At 32.6% G+C, this 23,200-nt stretch overlaps 2 protein-coding genes across 2 annotated transcripts; both read right to left on the reverse strand.

The window, feature by feature from the left end:
• Nucleotides 1-2,079: 2,079 nt before the first annotated feature.
• Nucleotides 2,080-4,638, reverse strand: LOC117913826 (senescence-associated carboxylesterase 101-like). Its single transcript, XM_034828878.1, has 4 exons — nt 4,513-4,638; nt 4,084-4,411; nt 3,218-3,763; nt 2,080-3,075 (listed from the first exon to the last, which is right to left on the reverse strand). Exons 1-4 carry the CDS (start codon nt 4,527-4,529, stop codon nt 2,269-2,271), a joined length of 1,698 nt encoding a protein of 565 aa, XP_034684769.1. The 5' UTR covers nt 4,530-4,638; the 3' UTR covers nt 2,080-2,268.
• A 9,177-nt stretch (nt 4,639-13,815) lies between these two features.
• On the reverse strand, nt 13,816-15,323 carry LOC117914037 (senescence-associated carboxylesterase 101-like). Its single transcript, XM_034829194.1, has 2 exons — nt 14,953-15,323; nt 13,816-14,810 (listed from the first exon to the last, which is right to left on the reverse strand). Exons 1-2 carry the CDS (start codon nt 14,986-14,988, stop codon nt 14,109-14,111), a joined length of 738 nt encoding a protein of 245 aa, XP_034685085.1. The 5' UTR covers nt 14,989-15,323; the 3' UTR covers nt 13,816-14,108.
• Between the last annotated feature and the right edge of the window lie 7,877 nt (nt 15,324-23,200).

The raw sequence follows: 23,200 nt of genomic DNA on the forward strand, positions 1-23,200 counted from the left end.
ATAAAGGGTTATATTTTCAAATTTGGGTTTTCAATGACCCTTTTAATTAGATAACAAAAAATTATCTTGAATCCAAACTTGTTTATTTTCTCATTGTGAGCACTTCAGTTATTTCACCAGAGTTGTATTCATTAATTACATCTTGTGCTTAAAGGAGCTATTGTACGAGTGGTTAAGGAATCTTATTTAAAAGGTGCTTGTTTTTTTAATTTTTTATTGAAAACAATTTGTTTTTAGACTTTAACTTGTTTGTTTGTTTGTTTTATTTATTATTTATTTTTATCTTTTTAGGATTTGTTATAAATTTTTAGCTAAATAAACAAATTCAAAATATTTTTTTTACTTTGAATAAATAGCATGTTGATTTTTTTTTTTTTTTTTTTACTTTTTAATATTATATAGAAATAAAATGTTATAAAAACAAACAACCTAATACTTGATACTATTAAGTATTATTTAGTTTTAAGTTATATTTAGAATTAAGTGAAAAAACAAACATCACCTTAGTGATTGAAAAAGTCTATTGAAACTTAAGAAATCTTGACATAAAGAATAATAAGGAGAATCATGATTAAGAAAACTTTTAAAATTGTGAAATACATCAAGGTGTGGAAGTGGATAGGTCGTTGAACCATGATAAAAAAGCTTTATTTACAACATCTTTCCCCTTACTTTTTTTATTTTTCATCACATTCATTCCATTACTTGCATATATGAAAACGCTTCCTTGAATGTGACTTAATAGAAAACTATTTTTAAGAACAATTTTTAAAAACAGTTCTGAGTTGTTTTATGTTTAAAAATTCAAATATGAAAATAGTTTTTATCGATTTATTTTTCACGAAAGTCTCGTATAAGTATCTTAATTATGCAAAAGTTTTTAAAGTATTTTGTATATTTCCCATTGCTTCTCAAAACTCTTTACCACAAAAAATACCTAAACATGCCTCAAATTTATTCTAAAAAATTATATATTTTTAATTTTTTTTTTAAAATCTATTATTAACCAAAAAAAAAAAAAGTTACCAATGTGTTTTTAAGTAAGTCCTTATATTTCAATGTTAAAAATTTAATTTTATACAGAAACACATTCAATACTCATTGGGCTCAGACAGCTGAATCCAGTACAAAGCCCATCCACTGGTTTAAAATTCAGGCCCATTATATTGTTCATCCTGGCGGGCCTTTCAGTTCAGCCCATCCCAATTGTACCTAACAAAAAGCAAGAAAACAAGTTCCACGAATCTAAATACACAATCTGAAATTGGATTTGGGAAATTCAGAGACTGCAAGTATCTATGCCACACCTCTCCATACTTCATGAAGCTCCTATAGCAAGTGTCTATGACTTCTTCCAACTCTTTCCACCGTTTCATGAAACTGCTCGGGCGGGGGTCGACACTGCATAGCTTCCAATCAGTTCAATTATATAAATAAATCCTCAAACTTAACCAGATCACTCCATGATGATTCTTTCCCTTCAGGAGTAGGTTCTGAGCTCTGAGAGCAATTTGCATGAGAAGACAAAGCCCCCTTTTCCTCTTCATTGCATCATTGCTCCAATAGCGTGCAATGTTTAGATCCTCCATTGGTTATGTAGTTTCTTCCACCCTCTCTCTGGTAGGCAGCAATGTCAAGCGGTTCAACCATCTTTCTATAATTCGTTCCTGTACAGAGCCAGAGGGTTTGCAAAGCTGCCCCTTCCTGGTGAGGCTTCCTCTCTACTTGCTCTACCATGTCTTCCCATCGGTTCCATTTTAATGTCTCTTTTACACCCCAGGTTTCTGAAGCTGTCATAATAACCCATTGTGCTCATCTTTTGATTTCTTTCTTGTACCGTTCTAGCTGCAACATATCTAGATTTATGTCAGTCAGAAGCTTAAAAGGAATTTTTCAATGGGAAGTTGTTGCAAGTTTTGGTGGAGTTGAATCTAGACAAACATGTTTTTCATCCCCCCCTCCCCTTTTTTTTTTTTTGAAGGAAAAGACTCTTTGAAGTCTTATTTGATTTTCTTGTTTACATTTATTTGTTTAGGATATAAATAAAACACAATTTAATAGAACAACAATGAAAGTGCATCCCAGCAACATCATAATATTCATTTCTTAAAAAAAAAAAAAACTGAGGAAAAGAAGGAAGAAAATAGTGCTGAGAATATGGGCAGCAACCAAGAAAAAGGGAAAAAGGTCACACTCTTTCTAGTTTTATTCATTGAACGCTCACAAAACAACAAACACAACACACAACACACAAACTGGATTGCCCCTCTAACCATACTTCATATAGCTACGTTTCTTCATGTAGTTGATCAATGGCGACCCATGGGAATTACTGCAAGTATCTATGTAGCCCTCATACAGTCCCCACCATTTCATGAAGCTGCTTTCCCGCAAGAAAATCTCAGGGGACGCTGCATAGTTGTTAATCTGTTCCATTACATACTCCTCGAACTTAACCAGATTATCCCATGATGATTTTCCCTGCTCAAGAGTACAGTTTTCACTCTTGAGCAATTCGCATGACAAGATGGCCTCCTCCACATGTGCCCAAAACAAAGAATCCTCAGTTAGGATACCAGACACCTTTTGCTTCTTGGAATCAGGCTCATCTCTAGAGCGGGATTTCGCATCTTCCTCATACCATTGCTGCAACAGCTTATAATGAGGAGATCTTCCACTGTTTATGTAGTCTGTTCCACCCTCTCTATAGAAGGCAGCAATGTCCAGTGGTTCAACCATTCTCCTATAAACTGTCCCTGAATGGAGCCAACGGGTTCGCAATGTTGCTCCTTCCTTCTGGGGCTTCCTCTGTACTTGTGCAACCATGTCTTGCCAGTACATTGTGAGGTTTCCCCTAAACTGTTCAACGTTGATGTCCCTTTTAGACCCCTGGTTTTTGAAGCAATCGTAGTAACCCATTTCCGATTTCTTCTTATACCATTCTAGCTGGGCCATGTCTCTTTTTATGTCATTCAGTTTCTTGGCATCGGAAGCTTTATTTTTCAGGATTAGGATTCTGGTTTCCTGTTCCATTGTTCTTATCATAGCGTTGATATCAATGTTATGCTGCAGCAGCTGCCATGAATTTTAAAAATGAGACGAGTTATGGAAGATCCCAAAGGACAAGAAGATAAATCTGAATAGGGCAGTTATTGCAGTATTTGGTGAAGTGTAAACCATGTTTCATAACATCATTAGATGGGAGAAAGCTGTTTACCTTTGTTTGATTAAATCCAATTGTCTCAAGTTCCATGATGATCCCAGCTGAAAATGGATCTGCAAACCGTTCACCCACCTGCGGCAGTCCCTTGCAGATTGCCCTCTCCTTGAGGTTTCTTAAAATCTTCCCATAATCAACATCCTGCAATCCTCCGGCAACCTCTGATGATATGACTTCAAGCAATCCCAAAATTAAATCAGGGTTGTCAAAACAAGCACAACCAAGTTCAGAGCACAAGAGATATGTCCCAAAGGGCTTGTAACCGGTAGTTTGTGAATGGGAGGATGTGGGCGGAGATCCGCCGGATGGGAGGAAGAGTCCGGGGACTGGGTCTTGGTTAGACACTACATGCAGGAAGAAAGAATTCCATATGGAGTGTTGGAGGCCAAAGTCGCCTATGAGGGGTGAACCAAAGGTGATACAAAAGGGGCGGCATTTGGGTTTTAATAAATTGCCATCGAGCAGGCGTAAGGTGAAGAGAGAAGCAACGGATCCTCCCAGGGAGTGCCCAGTGATGATTAATTGACCTTCAATCTGAGTCAACTGCAAAACAAGTAACCATATGAAATCCATGTCAGAATAATGCCACTAATCTCACTTCTGAACATTCCTTTTTCAGTGACAAGATATATGCAAGCTGATCTAAAGACAGATACCAACACCAGTTCTACTGTATTCCTATTAAGAGTTGAATCACAACCGATCAATGGGTGATGTGACGATGCCATGAAAATGGATATGTGTGACGTCTTATCCTTCAGGTAGTTCGACTCCATGAGGGAGATCTCATGGTCAAGCTGTTTCGTGTCTCACAATTGTTAACGAAAAGGAAACGAAAATTCAAACAAGTATCAGATTTTGACCTCATCTGTTAGTCCAGAGAGATGATCATGGAGAGGGGTAAAGAGGGTTAATGCAGCTCTGTTAATGGAGACGGACGGGTATTCTTCGGTACGGAGGAAGTCAAAGAGAGGAGACCGATCTAAATCTCCTTGTCCAGGAAGAGGGTATTGAGTGCAGTCAGGTGAAGAGGCAAAAGCTACAATTGTGCACGTGGAAGACAGTTGATAAAGTCTGTATTGAACAGGCGAGGCTGTTTGGCCTCTCTTAAGTTCAAGAATTTTGGTCAAAGCACAGTCGATTAGATTGGAGCTCAGCACCAAATTTGCCAGTTCCCGTGCAGAGCTAAACCTGCAGTCAAAGACCCAACAGAAAAAGGAGAAATTAAGCAAGAACAAGGCGAGGATTCGATTCTAGGAACCAAAAAATGAATCAGAGACATTGATACTTACAAAGGAACTTGAGTCATCTTCCTTCCTTCCTTCCACGGAGATGCAACCAGAACAAGACCAAAAACAATATTATTGGGGAGGATGAAGGGAATCCTGACAACTTGTAATTGTTAAAAAAAAGACCACAAAAGCCGGTCTACGAGCAAAGATGCTTCCCCGGTCCTCACACGGTATGACGAAGACTACGATGGTCTACGAGCAAATAAGCTTGTTTTACCAACCTTTCGGAAAATCTCTCATGGTATAGTCTCTTCACACTCTCTTTGTTCTTTGTTTCTAAGGTTACGAATTTTCGTATCAAATATTGATATATGTTTCCGTTAGTTTTCAAAATGAAGAAACCAGCTAGAGAAATTTTGTTTGTAATTTTTTTTTACCCGTTAATTGGTTTAAGAGATCTATTTTTCAAACTTAAAAACCTAGTTTTGAATGTGAATTTGTCTTAAGACTTAAATTTAAACTTTGAACCTAAACTGTATATTATATAATACTTTTTTCTTACAATAGCTTCAACACTAAGTTATGAAGCTCTCTAAATGGTTTTTATTAGTGTATTTATTTTAATAAATATTTTTTTTAGGGAGAATTGTGTTTTGGGCCGGGCCCAAAAATTGACCAAAGATCCATATATTATGCACATTTAAGCTCAAGACCCAAATAAAGTGTGAAAATTAAGTTAAAGGATATTATCCTTCATTAATCCCTAAACTACCTTAATCCCTACATAGGTACATAGTGAGTGTAAATTTAAATTTTTTTTTTGTATTTTTTTCCCTTTTCTATTTCCAATTAAGTATTACTCATTTTTAACTTTTTGTTTTATTTTTTTAAAAGATATTGAATCTTTTTACTCTTATAAAATTTTTTCATATAAAATTTAATGGATAATCAATGAATGAAATTTAATTATTTTTATTATTTTCATACAAAAAAATAGTACTAAATAAGGTTTTCAATTTTTATTTTTAAAAATATTTTTTATTTTTTAATTAAATATTTTTTCTAAAAGAAAATATAAAAATATAAATCATATTACAATTTTTTTAGAAAGTATTTTTTAAAATAGTTTTTGAAAGTAATTTTTCTTTATTTATAATTTAAAATAGAAAATAATGCTGATTTTCAATTATTTATATAAAAAAAAGTTTTAAAAAACAATGAAAAATTCAATTAGTTAAAATAGAATTATTTTGGTTGCATGAATAGTGGTGCAATAAAGACCAAAAAAGCTCACGTGAAAGGTCAATGAGTATTTTGGTCTTTTGATAACTTATATCATTTCCATCAATTATGTAAGTTCTATGAACCAAACCTTAATTTTTGGTCCACCTGGGTCCAAAACACAATTATCTCTATTATATATATATATATATATATATATATATATATATATATATATATATTTATGTCTTTATTTATTTAATTAGGGTTTCAATTATCATAAGTAATAATGTGGATCCTCTTGAGACTCCCCAGTGGAGTCGCCATTTTGTGGACCCTGCATTTCGGCTCATGCGTTTTCCACTCGATGATAAGCTCGATTTTTGTTTAAAAATGATTTTATTTATTAGAAAATGACTTGGAGTCGCCACTTATTTTTGTTTTATTTTTAAGAGGGTAAACAAAATAAGAAAGAAAACCCTAAGTGTGACTCCTTATTTTGAAAAAGGTCGTCTGTGAAAAACTGGATCGGGCTCGGGGGTTAGATTACTTATCAGGAAGGTACGGTAAAGACCGTAACACCCCTCTAAAATCGACCATGCACACATGAGAATCAAAACATGCATAGAGAATGACCAGAATGGGAAAGGATGCGTACCTGGGCCATGAATGAGCAATGCATTATCATAAAAATGGGGTCAGTGTATAATAAAGAGCACAAAACATATCACATGCGTCACCAAATAGAAATTAAAACTGTTTGAGGGAAAACTGGATTTTTAAAATTTATTTGAAAATTGGAGTTTTAGAGATTAAATATAAGAATAAGAATTTTAGAAATTAAATTTGAAAGGAATTGGAATTTCAGATAACTAAATTTGGGAACTGGAATTTTGAAGAATTATTTAAAGACGTAATTTTAATAAACAAATAAGTGAATAAATAAATGAATGGAATAATAATAATGATGAAATAATAAAGATTAGGTAAATAATTGCGAAAAATTGAATTTTAGAGATGGAAGATTGAATTTAGAGATTGAGATTTTAAGAAATTATTTGGAGATGAGATTTTTAAATATATGAATAAGTGAATAAATAAATGAACGAGATAATAATAATAACGAAAATAATAATTAAATAGCTGAATGTGAATAGTGGAATTTTTGAGATTGAAAATTAAATTTGGAAAACGGAATTTTGAAAAATTGAACTTTAATTATTGGAATTTGTAAACTAAATGAATGGAATAATAATAATAATAATAATAATAATGAGAATAATATTTAAACGAATGAACGTGGATAGTGGAATCTTTGAGATTGAAAATTAAATTCGGAAAACGGAATTTTGAAAAATTGAACTTTAATTATTGAAATTTGTAAAATAAATGAATGGAATAATAATAATAATAATGAGAATAATATTTAAATGAATGAACGTGAATAGTGGGAATCTTTGAGATTAAAAATTAAATTCGGCAGTCAGATTTTTCAAGAATTGAACTTTAATGATTTGAATTTTTAAAAGAAATAAATAAATAAATATGAAATAATAATAATAATAATAACAAAAATAATGTTTAAACGAATGAACGTGAATAATGAAATTTTTTAGATTGAAAATTAAATTCGCAAGTCAGATTTTTGAATAATTAAACTTTAATGATTGAAATTTTTAAAAGAAATAAATAAATAAATATAGAATAATAATAATACTAACAAAAATAATGTTTAAACGAATGAACGTGAATAATGAAAATTTTGGAATATTGGAACTGAAAATTTGAATTTTGGGAAAATTAAATTTAAAGTTAGAGTTCTAGAAAATTATTTTGAGAATTGAATTTTGAAAAATTAAATTTAAAATATGGAGTTTTGGAAAATTGAATGTTAGATTTGAAGTTTCGTAAAATAAATTTAAAAATCACATTTTACGAGATTATTTTGGAAAGGATACGTGTGTGTATATATGAAATAATAACTAAATAAATAAATAATAAATGAATAAAATAGATAAAATAAATAAATAAATGAATGAATTTGAAACGTTGGGATTTTAAAAGAATTATTTGATAACAGGACTTTAAAAAAAAATGAAAATTTTAACATGTAAAGTGGAATTAAGAAGATGGCACGTGGGAGAAAAGAGAAAAAATAATAATAAACCACCTTGAAGCCTGCTGGAACCATGCCACTAATGAAAAATAAAAAAAAATAATAAAAAACTCATGTCTTTGATTTTTATCCACCAATTTGTTTAAACAATGCCATCAGTGGGAAACAAAAAGGCTTCAGCAAATACTTGCATGTGGACTGGGGTGTCCTCTAAATACCATAGAACGACATGAAGCTTCTTCAACGAAAACCTATTTTTTAAGAGTCATGAGACCCATGTCACCATAAGGTCCATCAATCACAAAACAACCGAATGGGTTGAGATGGAAAATGGGTGGTTTGTGGCTGCTAGGTGTAGGAGATGGGTGTGAATAAGTTTAGAGAGAGAAACGGGTGTATAGGTATGAAAGATGAACGGTAGATGACCCTATGCATGGGATTTCATGTACGTGGTATGGATAAGGAATAAATGAGTAAGAAATGGGTGTGGTGGCTAAAGAGAGAAAATGTGGTAGATGAAGTGTATGGAAGGTGGTGAATGGGTACTGAACCAAGGATAGATGATAGCTATGGAGTGGGTATGAATGGCAGCCATGGGTGCATGATCTTTGCATTGCATGAGTGAGAAACGAATGCATGAGGGTGGTGAGCTCGTGTGGTATAGAATGTGGGGTGATGGGTGTTATAATATGGGCTTTCTGGCAATGGGTGTGAAGGAAGGTAGTGAGCTTGAACGTGGGTATGACATGGACATGAGTAAGGAATGGGTTTAGATGGATGGATAGTGCAAGACGTTGGAGCTGTAGTAAGGCAAAGGCATGCTCCAAACACGTGGGATTTATACCGATATAAAACTGTGATGACTTTCAAGAACCGGCATGCATCGACAACTGTTGATAAGGTTCCCATGCAGCAACAAAACACCTAATATTCTCACCAATTCATATACGAATAGATTACCCCCAGACCAACTGCAATAACTTGGAAGAGCGCTTTCATATGTCAGTGTACCAGATTAGGAAACGATTGCCACTCGTCCTGGTTCATGGATGTATCCGAGCACAATTCCAGATCGAGTGCATCAAGTAAGAGTAACAAGAAAGAACAACATCTAGGACGAGAGAGAATAATAAAAAAAAAGAAGTAAACACGCAATATAAAAACCAAGAAAGAGCCAGATCTGATGCTCCCTCAATGAGCTTGGACTGGTGGGGAAAAAGGCTTAGCAAATTCAAACAAGAAGATGGTAACAAATATCTTCACATAAATCACCACGAAAACAGAGCTTCACCAGATTCAAACAAATATTCAAAAGAGCAGTGAATGAAGCGATCGATGAGCATATAAACAAGCCAGAAATAGACACAACTTAGGTATAACTCCTATTATTCATAACTAAGCACACAAACGGAACCCTGAACAACCAGAGGAGAAAGAGAAAACCGGTGGTGGTCAAAATAAAGCAAAAGATACGCGATGACCTTACCTGAATGCTCCCTCAAGCAAAAACAGTTGGATCTCCCAAAACCTCCACCTCTCTAGTTTCCTGGTCCTCTCAGTAACTTTACGCTCCTCTGTTCTTAGCCTCCTCCCGGAAGGAAACTCCTCTAGTTTGCCTCTAAGGAATACCCCCTGTAGCTTACTCTGTTTCTCTCCTTTTTCTCCCGCCTACCCTCATCCGGATACCTCCTTGCCCTCTTCCTCACCGGTCAGCAAGCATGGCGTCTTCAACCACCAGCATGGTCGCCCCTGCCCCTTGCTGTGTCCACGTGGTTGGTTTCATACCGAAAGGGGTCTCCCACACTTCAAAAAAAAATAATGAAAATAGAAAAAAAGGAAGTAGCAGCTCTCCCCCGGGCCCTCACCACAACAGGGGTCTACAAATAATCAATCTTATGTATTGACTTGGGTTTGCTCGTTATTGAGAGTAGTTAGTTGAGAGTCTATGAATTGAATATGAATTAGAGTATATTGGGGAATTCTTGCATTTAATGTTGTTAGCAAAACCTGCTTTCGTGACTTAGCTACTTCGTTGTCAAAAGAAGAGCATCAATTTACTCCATATGTCCTACCAGGGTTGCTCTTCCATTGAGAACATAATGTTTATTAACCTTTCTTTAGGTGAAGCCATCATTGATGGTACCAAATGCTCTAACTATTTTTTTTTTTGTCCTTCCTAATTCAAGTATAGGGTTTATATATTGTGTGTAAGGGTTTTCACATTATGCTAATTGGGTTAACATCTATAGATGCATAATTGATGCTAAGTCCACAAAAATTTATGGTAAAAAACACCCTTTATCATTCACACTAATTTATTTGCATGTTTTTCTTGATTCTCATTATTTGTTTTTTAAATCAAACCATTAGAAAAATTACTTACCCACATGTATAAATATCAAATACTATATTTTTACAATTTCACAAAGTATAAGGTATTTGTATTAAATATACAAGATATTTATACTAATTGAATAAGTTTTTATTTATATGTTTTTCTTCATTTTTTTATTTGTTTTTTATATCAAATTGTCGAAAATATTGTTTGTATACAAATGTAAATGTTGAATATAATTTTATTTTATTTTATTTTGGTATTTTCACACATAATGTATAAGATATTTATAATAATTGTACAATGTTTAATGTGCATATGTTCCATTGGTTATGTTGTTTCTTACACCCTCTTAGTAGTAGGCAACAATGTCAAGTGGTTCAACCATTGCCCCTTCCTTTTGAGGCTTCCTCTCTATTTGTTTAACCATGTCTTTCCGGTATATTATATTATGAGGTTTTCCTTAAAAGCTTCAATTTTAAATTTTATGCTAAAAACTTTAAAAATAAATGTGTAAGAAAATGTTTAATTTCAAAAGTTTTTAAAACTCTAAGATAGAAAATTAACTTGTCGTATCAACATACTAGCCTAAAGTTTGGTTAAATCTAAATTTTGGTGATAGTAAAATAATATTTTGATTAAATATTTAATTTTAAGTATGATAATGATATCCAGTCAAAAGAGAAAAACAAGAGAGGTTTTTTTTCTTTTATATTTTTTTATTTACACTTTTTTACAAGATCATATGTATAGAATAGATTTTCTTGTAAGGCATAGTAAGGATAAGTATGCTTTAAAATTGACCTTTAGAACCTAAGTATTTGGGAATGAAAAATAATCACATTTTTGATAAGATTTTTTTAAAAGAATTCATTCATGCATTATTAATGATTTTTTGTGAAAAATGAAATTGATTACTTCAAAGATAAAAACTTGTGTTTTACATGATTTTTCAACATTAAAAGTAAGATTTATGATCTTAAGTTTCAATTTGAAATAATCTGTTATATATATCTTTTATCCAATATTTTTCTAAATTTCCTGAATAATTGATTAATTGACCAAAGTAATCAATTGTATTCATGTCTTCCAATTATTATAAAAAAAAAATTGTCTAAAGACTAGTTTATAGTCAAGTGAATGATTGCTTAATTGACCAAAGTAGTTGATTGTATTCTTGTCTTCCACTTATTATATATATAAAAAAATCCAATAATCAGTGTCTAGTCAACTGTGTGATTGCTTGATTGAGCGAAAAATGTGTCTAATAACTAGTGTTTTTACAAAATGTGCCTAATAATTAGTCTTTGTCTAGCCTTCTTAAACTCTTAAAATTATAGAAATAATTAGTTAAAAGGGATGAAATACCTCATATTTGTCAATTTATTCCCTCAAATATTTTTATTTGAAGAGTAATTCATTTTTTTTTACATAAAAGCCCTTGACTATTTGGAGTATTTATAGTGTGTTTTAAAAAAAATGATTATTTTTATAAGAAAATAATAAGAGCATTTTTGTTAACACGAGATAAAAAAATGATGAAGGGTTATATTTCTAAAATTGGGTTTTCAATGACCTTTTTAATTAGATAACCCAAAATTATATTGAATCCAAGCTTGTTTATCTTTTTATTGTGAGCACTTCAATACATTTTGTGCTTAAAGGAGCTATTGTACGAGTGATTAAGGAATTTTATTTAGAAGGTGTTTATTTTTTTAAATTTTTATTGAAAACAATCTGTTTTGACACTTCTAGTTGTTTGTTTGTTTGTTTTTTTTTTATTTTTTATTTTTTTATTTTTTATTATAATTTTTTAGCTTAAAAAAAGTCAAAATATTTGACTTTTTTTAAATGAAAAAAAAAACATATTGATTTTTCTTTACTTTTTAATATTATATAGAAATAAAATGTTATAAAAAAAACAACCTAATACTTGATATTATTAAATATTATTGAGTTTTAATTTATATTTAGAATTAAATGAAAAAACAAACACCATCTTAATGATTGTAAAAGTCTATTGAAACTTAAGAAATCCGGAGTTAAAGAATAATAAGGAGAATCATGCTTAAGAAAACTTTTAAAATTGTGAAATATGTCAAGGTGTGGAAGTGGATAGGTCGTTGAACTACAATAAAAACACTTTATTTACAACATTTCTCCCCTTACTTTTTTATTTTATTTTTTATCACATTCATTCCATTACTTGCATATATAAAGAGATCACCACCTAATTTACTCATTTATCGGATGATTATCTATATTTGTTAATTAGATTAACTTATGTCTTTGTACTCCATTTATGCAAGGATGAAACATAGAAAAATAAAAGATAAAAGCATCCTTGAATGTGAGTTAATAGAAAACTATTTTTAAGAACAGTTTTTAAAAACAGTTCTGAGTTGTTTTATGTTTTGAAATTCAAATATAAAAATTGTTTTTATCAATTTATTTTTCATGAAAGCCTCGTGTAAGTATCTTATTTATGCAAAATTTTTTAAAGTATTCTGTATATTTCCCATTGTTTCTCAAAACTCTTTACCACAAAAAAATACCTAAACATGCCTCAAATTTATTCTAAAAAATAATGTATTTTTAATTTTTTCTTAAAGTCCATTATTAACCAAAAAAAAAAAGTTACCAAATGTGTTTTTAAGTAAGTCCTAATATTTCAATGTTAAAAATTTAATTTTATACAAAAACACATTCAATACTCATTGGGCTCAGATAGCTGAATCCAGTACAAAGCCCATCCACTGGTTTAAAATTCAGGCCCATTATATTGTTCATCCTGGCGGGCCTTTCGGTTCAGCCCATCTCAATTGTACCTAACAAAAAGCCCGAAAACAAGTTCCACGAATCTAAATACACAATCTGAAATTGGATTTGGGAAATTCAGAGACTGCAAGTATCTATGCCACACCTCTGCATACTTCATGAAGCTCCTATAGCAAGTATCTATGACTTCTTCCAACTCTTTCCACCGTTTCATGAAGCTGCTCGGGCGGGGCCGGGACTGCATAGCTTCCAATCAGTTCAATTATACAAATAAATCCTCAAACTTAACCAGATCACTCCATGATGATTCTTTCCCTTCAGGAGTAGGTTCTGAGCTCTGAGAGCAATTTGCATGAGAAGACAAAGCCCCCTTCTCCTCTTCATTGCATCATTGCTCCAATAGCGTGTAATGTTTAGATCCTCCATTGGTTATGCAGTTTCTTCCACCCTCTCTGTTGTAGGCAGCAATGTCAAGTGGTTCAACCATCTTTCTATAATTCGTTCCTGTACAGATCCAGAGGGTTTGCAAAGCTGCCCCTTCCTGGTGAGGCTTCCTCACTACGTTTCTACCATGTCTTCCCATCGGTTCCGTTTTAATGTCTCTTTTACACCCCACGTTTCTGAAGCTGTCATAATAACCCATTGTGCTCATCTGTTGATTTCTTTCTTGTACCATTCTAGCTGGAACATATCTAGTTTTATGTCATTCAGAGCTTAAAAGGAATTTTTCAAGGGAAGTTGTTGCAAGTTTTGGTGGAGTTGAATCTAGACAAACATGTTTTTCATCCCCCCCTCCCCCTTTTTTTTTTTTGAAGGAAAAGACTCTTTGAAGTCTTATTTGATTTTCTTGTTTACATTTATTTGTTTAGGATATAAATAAAACACAATTTAATAGAACAACAATGAAAGTGCATCCCAGCAACATCATAATATTCATTTCTTAAAAAAAAAAAAAACTGAGGAAAAGAAGGAAGAAAATAGTGCTGAGAATATGGGCAGCAACCAAGAAAAAGGGAAAAAGGTCACACTCTTTCTAGTTTTATTCATTGAACGCTCACAAAACAACAAACACAACACACAACACACAAACTGGATTGCCCCTCTAACCATACTTCATATAGCTACGTTTCTTCATGTAGTTGATCAATGGCGACCCATGGGAATTACTGCAAGTATCTATGTAGCCCTCATACAGTCCCCACCATTTCATGAAGCTGCTTTCCCGCAAGAAATCTCAGGGGACGCTGCATAGTTGTTAATCTGTTCCATTACATACTCCTCGAACTTAACCAGATTATCCCATGATGATTTTCCCTGCTCAAGAGTACAGTTTTCACTCTTGAGCAATTCGCATGACAAGATGGCCTCCTCCACATGTGCCCAAAACAAAGAATCCTCAGTTAGGATACCAGACACCTTTTGCTTCTTGGAATCAGGCTCATCTCTAGAGCGGGATTTCGCATCTTCCTCATACCATTGCTGCAACAGCTTATAATGAGGAGATCTTCCACTGTTTATGTAGTCTGTTCCACCCTCTCTATAGAAGGCAGCAATGTCCAGTGGTTCAACCATTCTCCTATAAACTGTCCCTGAATGGAGCCAACGGGTTCGCAATGTTGCTCCTTCCTTCTGGGGCTTCCTCTGTACTTGTGCAACCATGTCTTGCCAGTACATTGTGAGGTTTCCCCTAAACTGTTCAACGTTGATGTCCCTTTTAGACCCCTGGTTTTTGAAGCAATCGTAGTAACCCATTTCCGATTTCTTCTTATACCATTCTAGCTGGGCCATGTCTCTTTTTATGTCATTCAGTTTCTTGGCATCGGAAGCTTTATTTTTCAGGATTAGGATTCTGGTTTCCTGTTCCATTGTTCTTATCATAGCGTTGATATCAATGTTATGCTGCAGCAGCTGCCATGAATTTTAAAAATGAGACGAGTTATGGAAGATCCCAAAGGACAAGAAGATAAATCTGAATAGGGCAGTTATTGCAGTATTTGGTGAAGTGTAAACCATGTTTCATAACATCATTAGATGGGAGAAAGCTGTTTACCTTTGTTTGATTAAATCCAATTGTCTCAAGTTCCATGATGATCCCAGCTGAAAATGGATCTGCAAACCGTTCACCCACCTGCGGCAGTCCCTTGCAGATTGCCCTCTCCTTGAGGTTTCTTAAAATCTTCCCATAATCAACATCCTGCAATCCTCCGGCAACCTCTGATGATATGACTTCAAGCAATCCCAAAATTAAATCAGGGTTGTCAAAACAAGCACAACCAAGTTCAGAGCACAAGAGATATGTCCCAAAGGGCTTGTAACCGGTAGTTTGTGAATGGGAGGATGTGGGCGGAGATCCGCCGGATGGGAGGAAGAGTCCGGGGACTGGGTCTTGGTTAGACACTACATGCAGGAAGAAAGAATTCCATATGGGTGTTGGAGGCCAAAGTCGCCTATGAGGGGGTGAACCAAAGGTGATACAAAAGGGGCGGCATTTTGGGTTTTAATAAATTGCCATCGAGCAGGCGTAAGGTGAAGAGAGAAGCAACGGATCCTCCCAGGGAGTGCCCAGTGATGATTAATTGACCTTCAATCTGAGTCAACTGCAAAACAAGTAACCATATGAAATCCATGTCAGAATAATGCCACTAATCTCACTTCTGAACATTCCTTTTTCAGTGACAAGATATATGCAAGCTGATCTAAAGACAGATACCAACACCATTTCTACTGTATTCCTATTAAGAGTTGAATCACAACCGATACAATGGGTGATGTGACGATGCCATGAAAATGGATATGTGTGACGTCTTATCCTTCAGGTAGTTCGACTCCATGAGGAGATCTCATGGTCAAGCTGTTTCGTGTCTCACAATTGTTAACGAAAAGGAAACGAAAATTCAAACAAGTATCAGATTTTGACCTCATCTGTTAGTCCAGAGAGATATCATGGAGAGGGGGTAAGAGGGTTAATGCAGCTCTGTTAATGGAGACGGACGGGTATTCTTTCGGTACGAGGAAGTCAAAGAGAGGAGACCGATCTAAATCTCCTTGTCCAGGAAGAGGGTATTGAGGTGCAGTCAGGTGAAGAGGCAAAAGCTACAATTGTGCACGTGGAAGACAGTTGATAAAGTCTGTATTGAACAGGCGAGGCTGTTTGGCCTCTCTTAAGTCAAGAATTTTGGTCAAAGCACAGTCGATTGAGATTGGAGCTCAGCACCAAAATTTGCCAGTTCCCGTGCAGAGCTAAACCTGCAGTCAAAGACCCAACAGAAAAAAGGAGAAATTAAGCAAAGGAACCAAGGCGAGGATTCGATTCTAGGAACCAAAAATGAATCAGAGACATTGATACTTACAAAGGAACTTGAGTCATCTTCCTTCCTTCCTTCCACGGAGATGCAACCAGAACAAGACCAAAAACAATATTATTGGGGAGGATGAAGGGAATCCTGACAACTTGTAATTGTTAAAAAAAGACCACAAAAGCCGGTCTAACGAGCAAAGATGCTTCCCCGGTCCTCACACGGTATGACGAAGACTACGATGGTCTACGAGCAAATAAGCTTGTTTTACCAACCTTTCGGAAAATCTCTCATGGTATAGTCTCTTCACACTCTCTTTGTTCTTTGTTTCTAAGGTTACGAATTTTCGTATCAAATATTGATATATGTTTCCGTTAGTTTTCAAAATGAAGAAACCAGCTAGAGAAATTTTGTTTGTAATTTTTTTTTACCCGTTAATTGGTTTAAGAGATCTATTTTTCAAACTTAAAAACCTAGTTTTGAATGTGAATTTGTCTTAAGACTTAAATTTAAACTTTGAACCTAAACTGTATATTATATAATACTTTTTTCTTACAATAGCTTCAACACTAAGTTATGAAGCTCTCTAAATGGTTTTTATTAGTGTATTTATTTTAATAAATATTTTTTTAGGGAGAATTGTGTTTTGGGCCGGGCCCAAAAATTGACCAAAGATCCATATATATGCACATTTAAGCTCAAGACCCAAATAAAGTGTGAAAATTAAGTTAAAGGATATTATCCTTCATTAATCCCTAAACTACCTTATCCGCTACATAGGTACATAGTGAGTGTAAATTTAAATTTTTTTTTTGTATTTTTTTCCCTTTTCTATTTCCAATTAAGTATTACTCATTTTAACTTTTTGTTTTATTTTTTTAAAAGATATTGAATCTTTTTAACTCTTATAAAATTTTTTCATATAAAATTTAATGGATAATCAATGAATGAAATTTAATTATTTTATTATTTTCATACAAAAAAATAGTACTAAATAAGGTTTTCAATTTTTATTTTTAAAAATATTTTTTATTTTTTAATTAAATATTTTTTTCTAAAAGAAAATATAAAAAATATAAATCATATTACAATTTTTTTAGAAAGTATTTTTTAAAATAGTTTTTGAAAGTAATTTTTCTTTATTTATAATTTAAAATAGAAAATAATGCTGATTTTCAATTATTTATATAAAAAAAAGTTTTAAAAAACAATGAAAAATTCAATTAGTTAAAATAGAATTATTTTGGTTGCATGAATAGTGGTGCAATAAAGACCAAAAAAGCTCACGTGAAAGGTCAATGAGTATTTTGGTCTTTTGATAACTTATATCATTTCCATCAATTATGTAGTTCTATGAACCAAACCTTAATTTTTTGGTCCACCTGGGTCCAAAAACACAATTATCTCTATTATATATATATATATATATATATATATATATATATATATATATATTTATGTCTTTATTTATTTAATTAGGGTTTCAATTATCATAAGTAATAATGTGGATCCTCTTGAGACTCCCCAGTGGAGTCGCCATTTTGTGGACCCTGCATTTCGGCTCATGCGTTTTCCACTCGATGATAGCTCGATTTTTGTTTAAAAATGATTTTATTTATTAGAAATGACTTGGAGTCGCCACTTATTTTTGTTTTATTTTAAGAGGGTAAACAAAATAAGAAAGAAAACCCTAAGTGTGACTCCTTATTTTGAAAAAGGTCGTCTGTGAAAAACTGGATCGGGCTCGGGGGTTAGATTACTTATCAGGAAGGTACGGTAAAGACCGTAACACCCCTCTAAATCGACCATGCACACATGAGAATCAAAACATGCATAGAGAATGACCAGAATGGGAAAGGATGCGTACCTGGGCCATGAATGAGCAATGCATTATCATAAAAATGGGGTCAGTGTATAATAAAGAGCACAAACATATCACATGCGTCACCAAATAGAAATTAAAACTGTTTGAGGGAAAACTGGATTTTTAAAATTTATTTGAAAATTGGAGTTTTAGAGATTAAATATAAGAATAAGAATTTTAGAAATTAAATTGAAAGGAATTGGAATTTCAGATAACTAATTTGGGAACTGGAATTTTGAAGAATTATTTAAAGACGTAATTTTAATAAACAAATAAGTGAATAAATAAATGAATGGAATAATAATAATGATGAAATAATAAAGATTAGGTAAATAATTGCGAAAAATTGAATTTTAGAGATGGAAGATTGAATTTAGAGATTGAGATTTTAAGAAATTATTTGGAGATGAGATTTTTAAATATATGAATAAGTGAATAAATAAATGAACGAGATAATAATAATAACGAAAATAATAATTAAATAGCTGAATGTGAATAGTGGAATTTTTGAGATTGAAAATTAAATTTGGAAAACGGAATTTTGAAAAATTGAACTTTAATTATTGAATTTGTAAACTAAATGAATGGAATAATAATAATAATAATAATAATAATGAGAATAATATTTAACGAATGAACGTGGATAGTGGAATCTTGAGATTGAAAATTAAATTCGGAAACGGAATTTTGAAAAATTGAACTTTAATTATTGAAATTGTAAAATAAATGAATGGAATAATAATAATAATAATGAGAATAATATTTAAATGAATGAACGTGAATAGTGGGAATCTTTGAGATTAAAAATTAAATTCGGCAGTCAGATTTTTCAAGAATTGAACTTTAATGATTTGAATTTTTAAAAGAAATAAATAAATAAATATGAAATAATAATAATAATAATAACAAAAATAATGTTTAAAACGACATGAACGTGAATAATGAAATTTTTTAGATTGAAATTAAATTCGCAAGTCAGATTTTTGAATAATTAAACTTTAATGATTGAAATTTTTAAAAGAAATAAATAAATAAATATAGAATAATAATAATACTAACAAAAATAATGTTTAAACGAATGAACGTGAATAATGAAAATTTTGGAATATTGGAACTGAAAATTTGAATTTTGGGAAAATTAAATTTAAGTTAGAGTTCTAGAAAATTATTTTGAGAATTGAATTTTGAAAAATTAAATTTAAAATATTGGAGTTTTGGAAAATTGAATGTTAGATTTGAAGTTTCGTAAAATAAATTTAAAAATCACATTTTACGAGATTATTTGGAAAGGATACGTGTGTGTATATATGAAATAATAACTAAATAAATAAATAATAAATGAATAAAATAGATAAAATAAATAAATAAATGAATGAATTTGAAACGTTGGGATTTTAAAAGAATTATTTGATAACAGGACTTTAAAAAAAAAATGAAAATTTTAACATGTAAAGTGGAATTAAGAAGATGGCACGTGGGAGAAAAGAGAAAAATAATAATAAACCACCTTGAAGCTGCTGGAACCATGCCACTAATGAAAAATAAAAAAAATAATAAAAAACTCATGTCTTTGATTTTTATCCACCAATTTGTTTAAACAATGCCATCAGTGGGAAACAAAAAGGCTTCAGCAAATACTTGCATGTGGACTGGGGTGTCCTCTAAATACCATAGAACGACATGAAGCTTCTTCAACGAAAACCTATTTTTTAAGAGTCATGAGACCCATGTCACCATAAGGTCCATCAATCACAAACAACCGAATGGGTTGAGATGGAAAATGGGTGGTTTGTGGCTGCTAGGTGTAGGAGATGGGTGTGAATAAGTTTAGAGAGAGAAACGGGTGTATAGGTATGAAAAGATGAACGGTAGATGACCCTATGCATGGGATTTCATGTACGTGGTATGGATAAGGAATAAATGAGTAAGAAATGGGTGTGGTGGCTAAAGAGAGAAAATGTGGTAGATGAAGTGTATGGAAGGTGGTGAATGGGTACTGAACCAAGGATAGATGATAGCTATGGAGTGGGTATGAATGGCAGCCATGGGTGCATGATCTTTGCATTGCATGAGTGAGAAACGAATGCATGAGGGTGGTGAGCTCGTGTGGTATAGAATGTGGGGTGATGGGTGTTATAATATGGGCTTTCTGGCAATGGGTGTGAAGGAGGTAGTGAGCTTGAACGTGGGTATGACATGGACATGAGTAAGGAATGGGTTTAGATGGATGGATAGTGCAAGACGTTGGAGCTGTAGTAAGGCAAAGGCATGCTCCAAACACGTGGGATTTATACCGATATAAAACTGTGATGACTTTCAAGAACCGGCATGCATCGACAACTGTTGATAAGGTTCCCATGCAGCAACAAAACACCTAATATTCTCACCAATTCATATACGAATAGATTACCCCCAGACCAACTGCAATAACTTGGAAGAGCGCTTTCATATGTCAGTGTACCAGATTAGGAAACGATTGCCACTCGTCCTGGTTCATGGATGTATCCGAGCACAATTCCAGATCGAGTGCATCAAGTAGAGTAACAAGAAAGAACAACATCTAGGACGAGAGAGAATAATAAAAAAAAGAAGTAAACACGCAATATAAAAACCAAGAAAGAGCCAGATCTGATGCTCCCTCAATGAGCTTGGACTGGTGGGGAAAAAGGCTTAGCAAATTCAAACAAGAAGATGGTAACAAATATCTTCACATAAATCACCACGAAAACAGAGCTTCACCAGATTCAAACAAATATTCAAAAGAGCAGTGAATGAAGCGATCGATGAGCATATAAACAAGCCAGAAATAGACACAACTTAGGTATAACTCCTATTATTCATAACTAAGCACACAAACGGAACCCTGAACAACCAGAGGAGAAAGAGAAACCGGTGGTGGTCAAAATAAAGCAAAAGATACGCGATGACCTTACCTGAATGCTCCCTCAAGCAAAACAGTTGGATCTCCCAAAACCTCCACCTCTCTAGTTTCCTGGTCCTCTCAGTAACTTTACGCTCTCTGTTCTTAGCCTCCTCCGGAAGGAAACTCCTCTAGTTTGCCTCTAAGGAATACCCCCTGTAGCTTACTCTGTTTCTCTCCTTTTTCTCCCGCCTACCCTCATCCGGATACCTCCTTGCCCTCTTCTCACCGGTCAGCAAGCATGGCGTCTTCAACCACCAGCATGGTCGCCCCTGCCCTTGCTGTGTCCACGTGGTTGGTTTCATACCGAAAGGGGTCTCCCACACTTCAAAAAAAAATAATGAAAATAGAAAAAAGGAAGTAGCAGCTCTCCCCGGGCCCTCACCACAACAGGGGTCTACAAATAATCAATCTTATGTATTGACTTGGGTTTGCTCGTTATTGAGAGTAGTTAGTTGAGAGTCTATGAATTGAATATGAATTAGAGTATATTGGGGAATTCTTGCATTTAATGTTGTTAGCAAAACCTGCTTTCGTGACTTAGCTACTTCGTTGTCAAAAGAAGAGCATCAATTTACTCCATATGTCCTACCAGGGTTGCTCTTCCATTGAGAACATAATATTTATTAACCTTTCTTTAGGTGAAGCCATCATTGATGGTACCAAATGCTCTAACTATTTTTTTTTTTGTCCTTCCTAATTCAAGTATAGGGTTTATATATTGTGTGTAAGGGTTTTCACATTATGCTAATTGGGTTAACATCTATAGATGCATAATTGATGCTAAGTCCACGAAAATTTATGGTAAAAAACACCCTTTATCATTCACACTAATTTATTTGCATGTTTTTCTTGATTCTCATTATTTGTTTTTTAAATCAAACCATTAGAAAAATTACTTACCCACATGCATAAATAACAAATACTATATTTTTACATTTTCACAAAGTATAAGGTATTTGTATTAAATATACAAGATATTTATACTAATTGAATAAGTTTTTATTTATATGTTTTTCTTCATTTTTTATTTGTTTTTTATATCAAATTGTCGAAAATATGTTTGTATACAAATGTAAATGTTGAATATAATTTTATTTTATTTTATTTTGGTATTTTCACACATAATGTATAAGATATTTATAATAATTATACAATGTTTAATGTGCATATGTTCCATTGGTTATGTTGTTTCTTACACCCTCTTAGTAGTAGGCAACAATGTCAAGTGGTTCAACCATTGCCCCTTCTTTTTGAGGCTTCCTCTCTATTTGTTTGACCATGTCTTTCTAGTATATTATATTATGAGGTTTTCCTTAAAAGCTTCAATTTTAAATTTATGCTAAAAACTTTAAAAATAAATGTGTAAGAAAATGTTTAATTTCAAAAGTTTTTAAAACTCTAAGATAGAAAATTAACTTGTCGTATCAACATACTAGCCTAAAGTTTGGTTAAATCTAAATTTTGGTGATAGTAAATAATATTTTGATTAAATATTTAATTTTAAGTATGATAATGATATCCAGTCAAAAGAGAAAACAAGAGAGGTTTTTTTTCTTTTATATTTTTTATTTACACTTTTTTACAAGATCATATGTATAGAATAGATTTTCTTGTAAGGTATAGTAAGGATAAGTATGCTTTAAAATTGACCTTTAGAACCTAAGTATTTGGGAATGAAAAATAATCACATTTTTGATAAGATTTTTTAAAAGAATTCATTCATGCATTATTAATGATTTTTTGTGAAAATGAAATTGATTACTTCAAAGATAAAAACTTGTGTTTTACATGATTTTTCACATTAAAAGTAAGATTATGATCTTAAGTTTCAATTTGAAATAATCTTTATATATATCTTTTATCCAATATTTTCTAAATTTCCTGAATAATTGATTAATTGACCAAAGTATCATTGTATTCATGTCTTCCAATTATTATAAAAAAAAATTGTCTAAAGACTAGTTTATAGTCAAGTGAATGATTGCTTAATTGACCAAAGTAGTCGATTGTATTCTTGTCTTCCACTGATTATAAAAAAAAAGAGTCCAATAATTAGTGTCTAGTCAACTGTGTGATTGCTTGATTGAGCGAAAAATGTGTCTAATAACTAGTGTTTTTACAAAATGTGACCTAATAATTAGTCTTTGTCTAGCCCTTCTTAAACTCTTAAAATTATAGAAATAATTAGTTAAAAGGGATGAAATACCTCATATTT

Source organism: Vitis riparia, chromosome 5 (assembly GCF_004353265.1).
Source record: "Vitis riparia cultivar Riparia Gloire de Montpellier isolate 1030 chromosome 5, EGFV_Vit.rip_1.0, whole genome shotgun sequence".
NCBI lineage: Eukaryota > Viridiplantae > Streptophyta > Magnoliopsida > Vitales > Vitaceae > Vitis > Vitis riparia.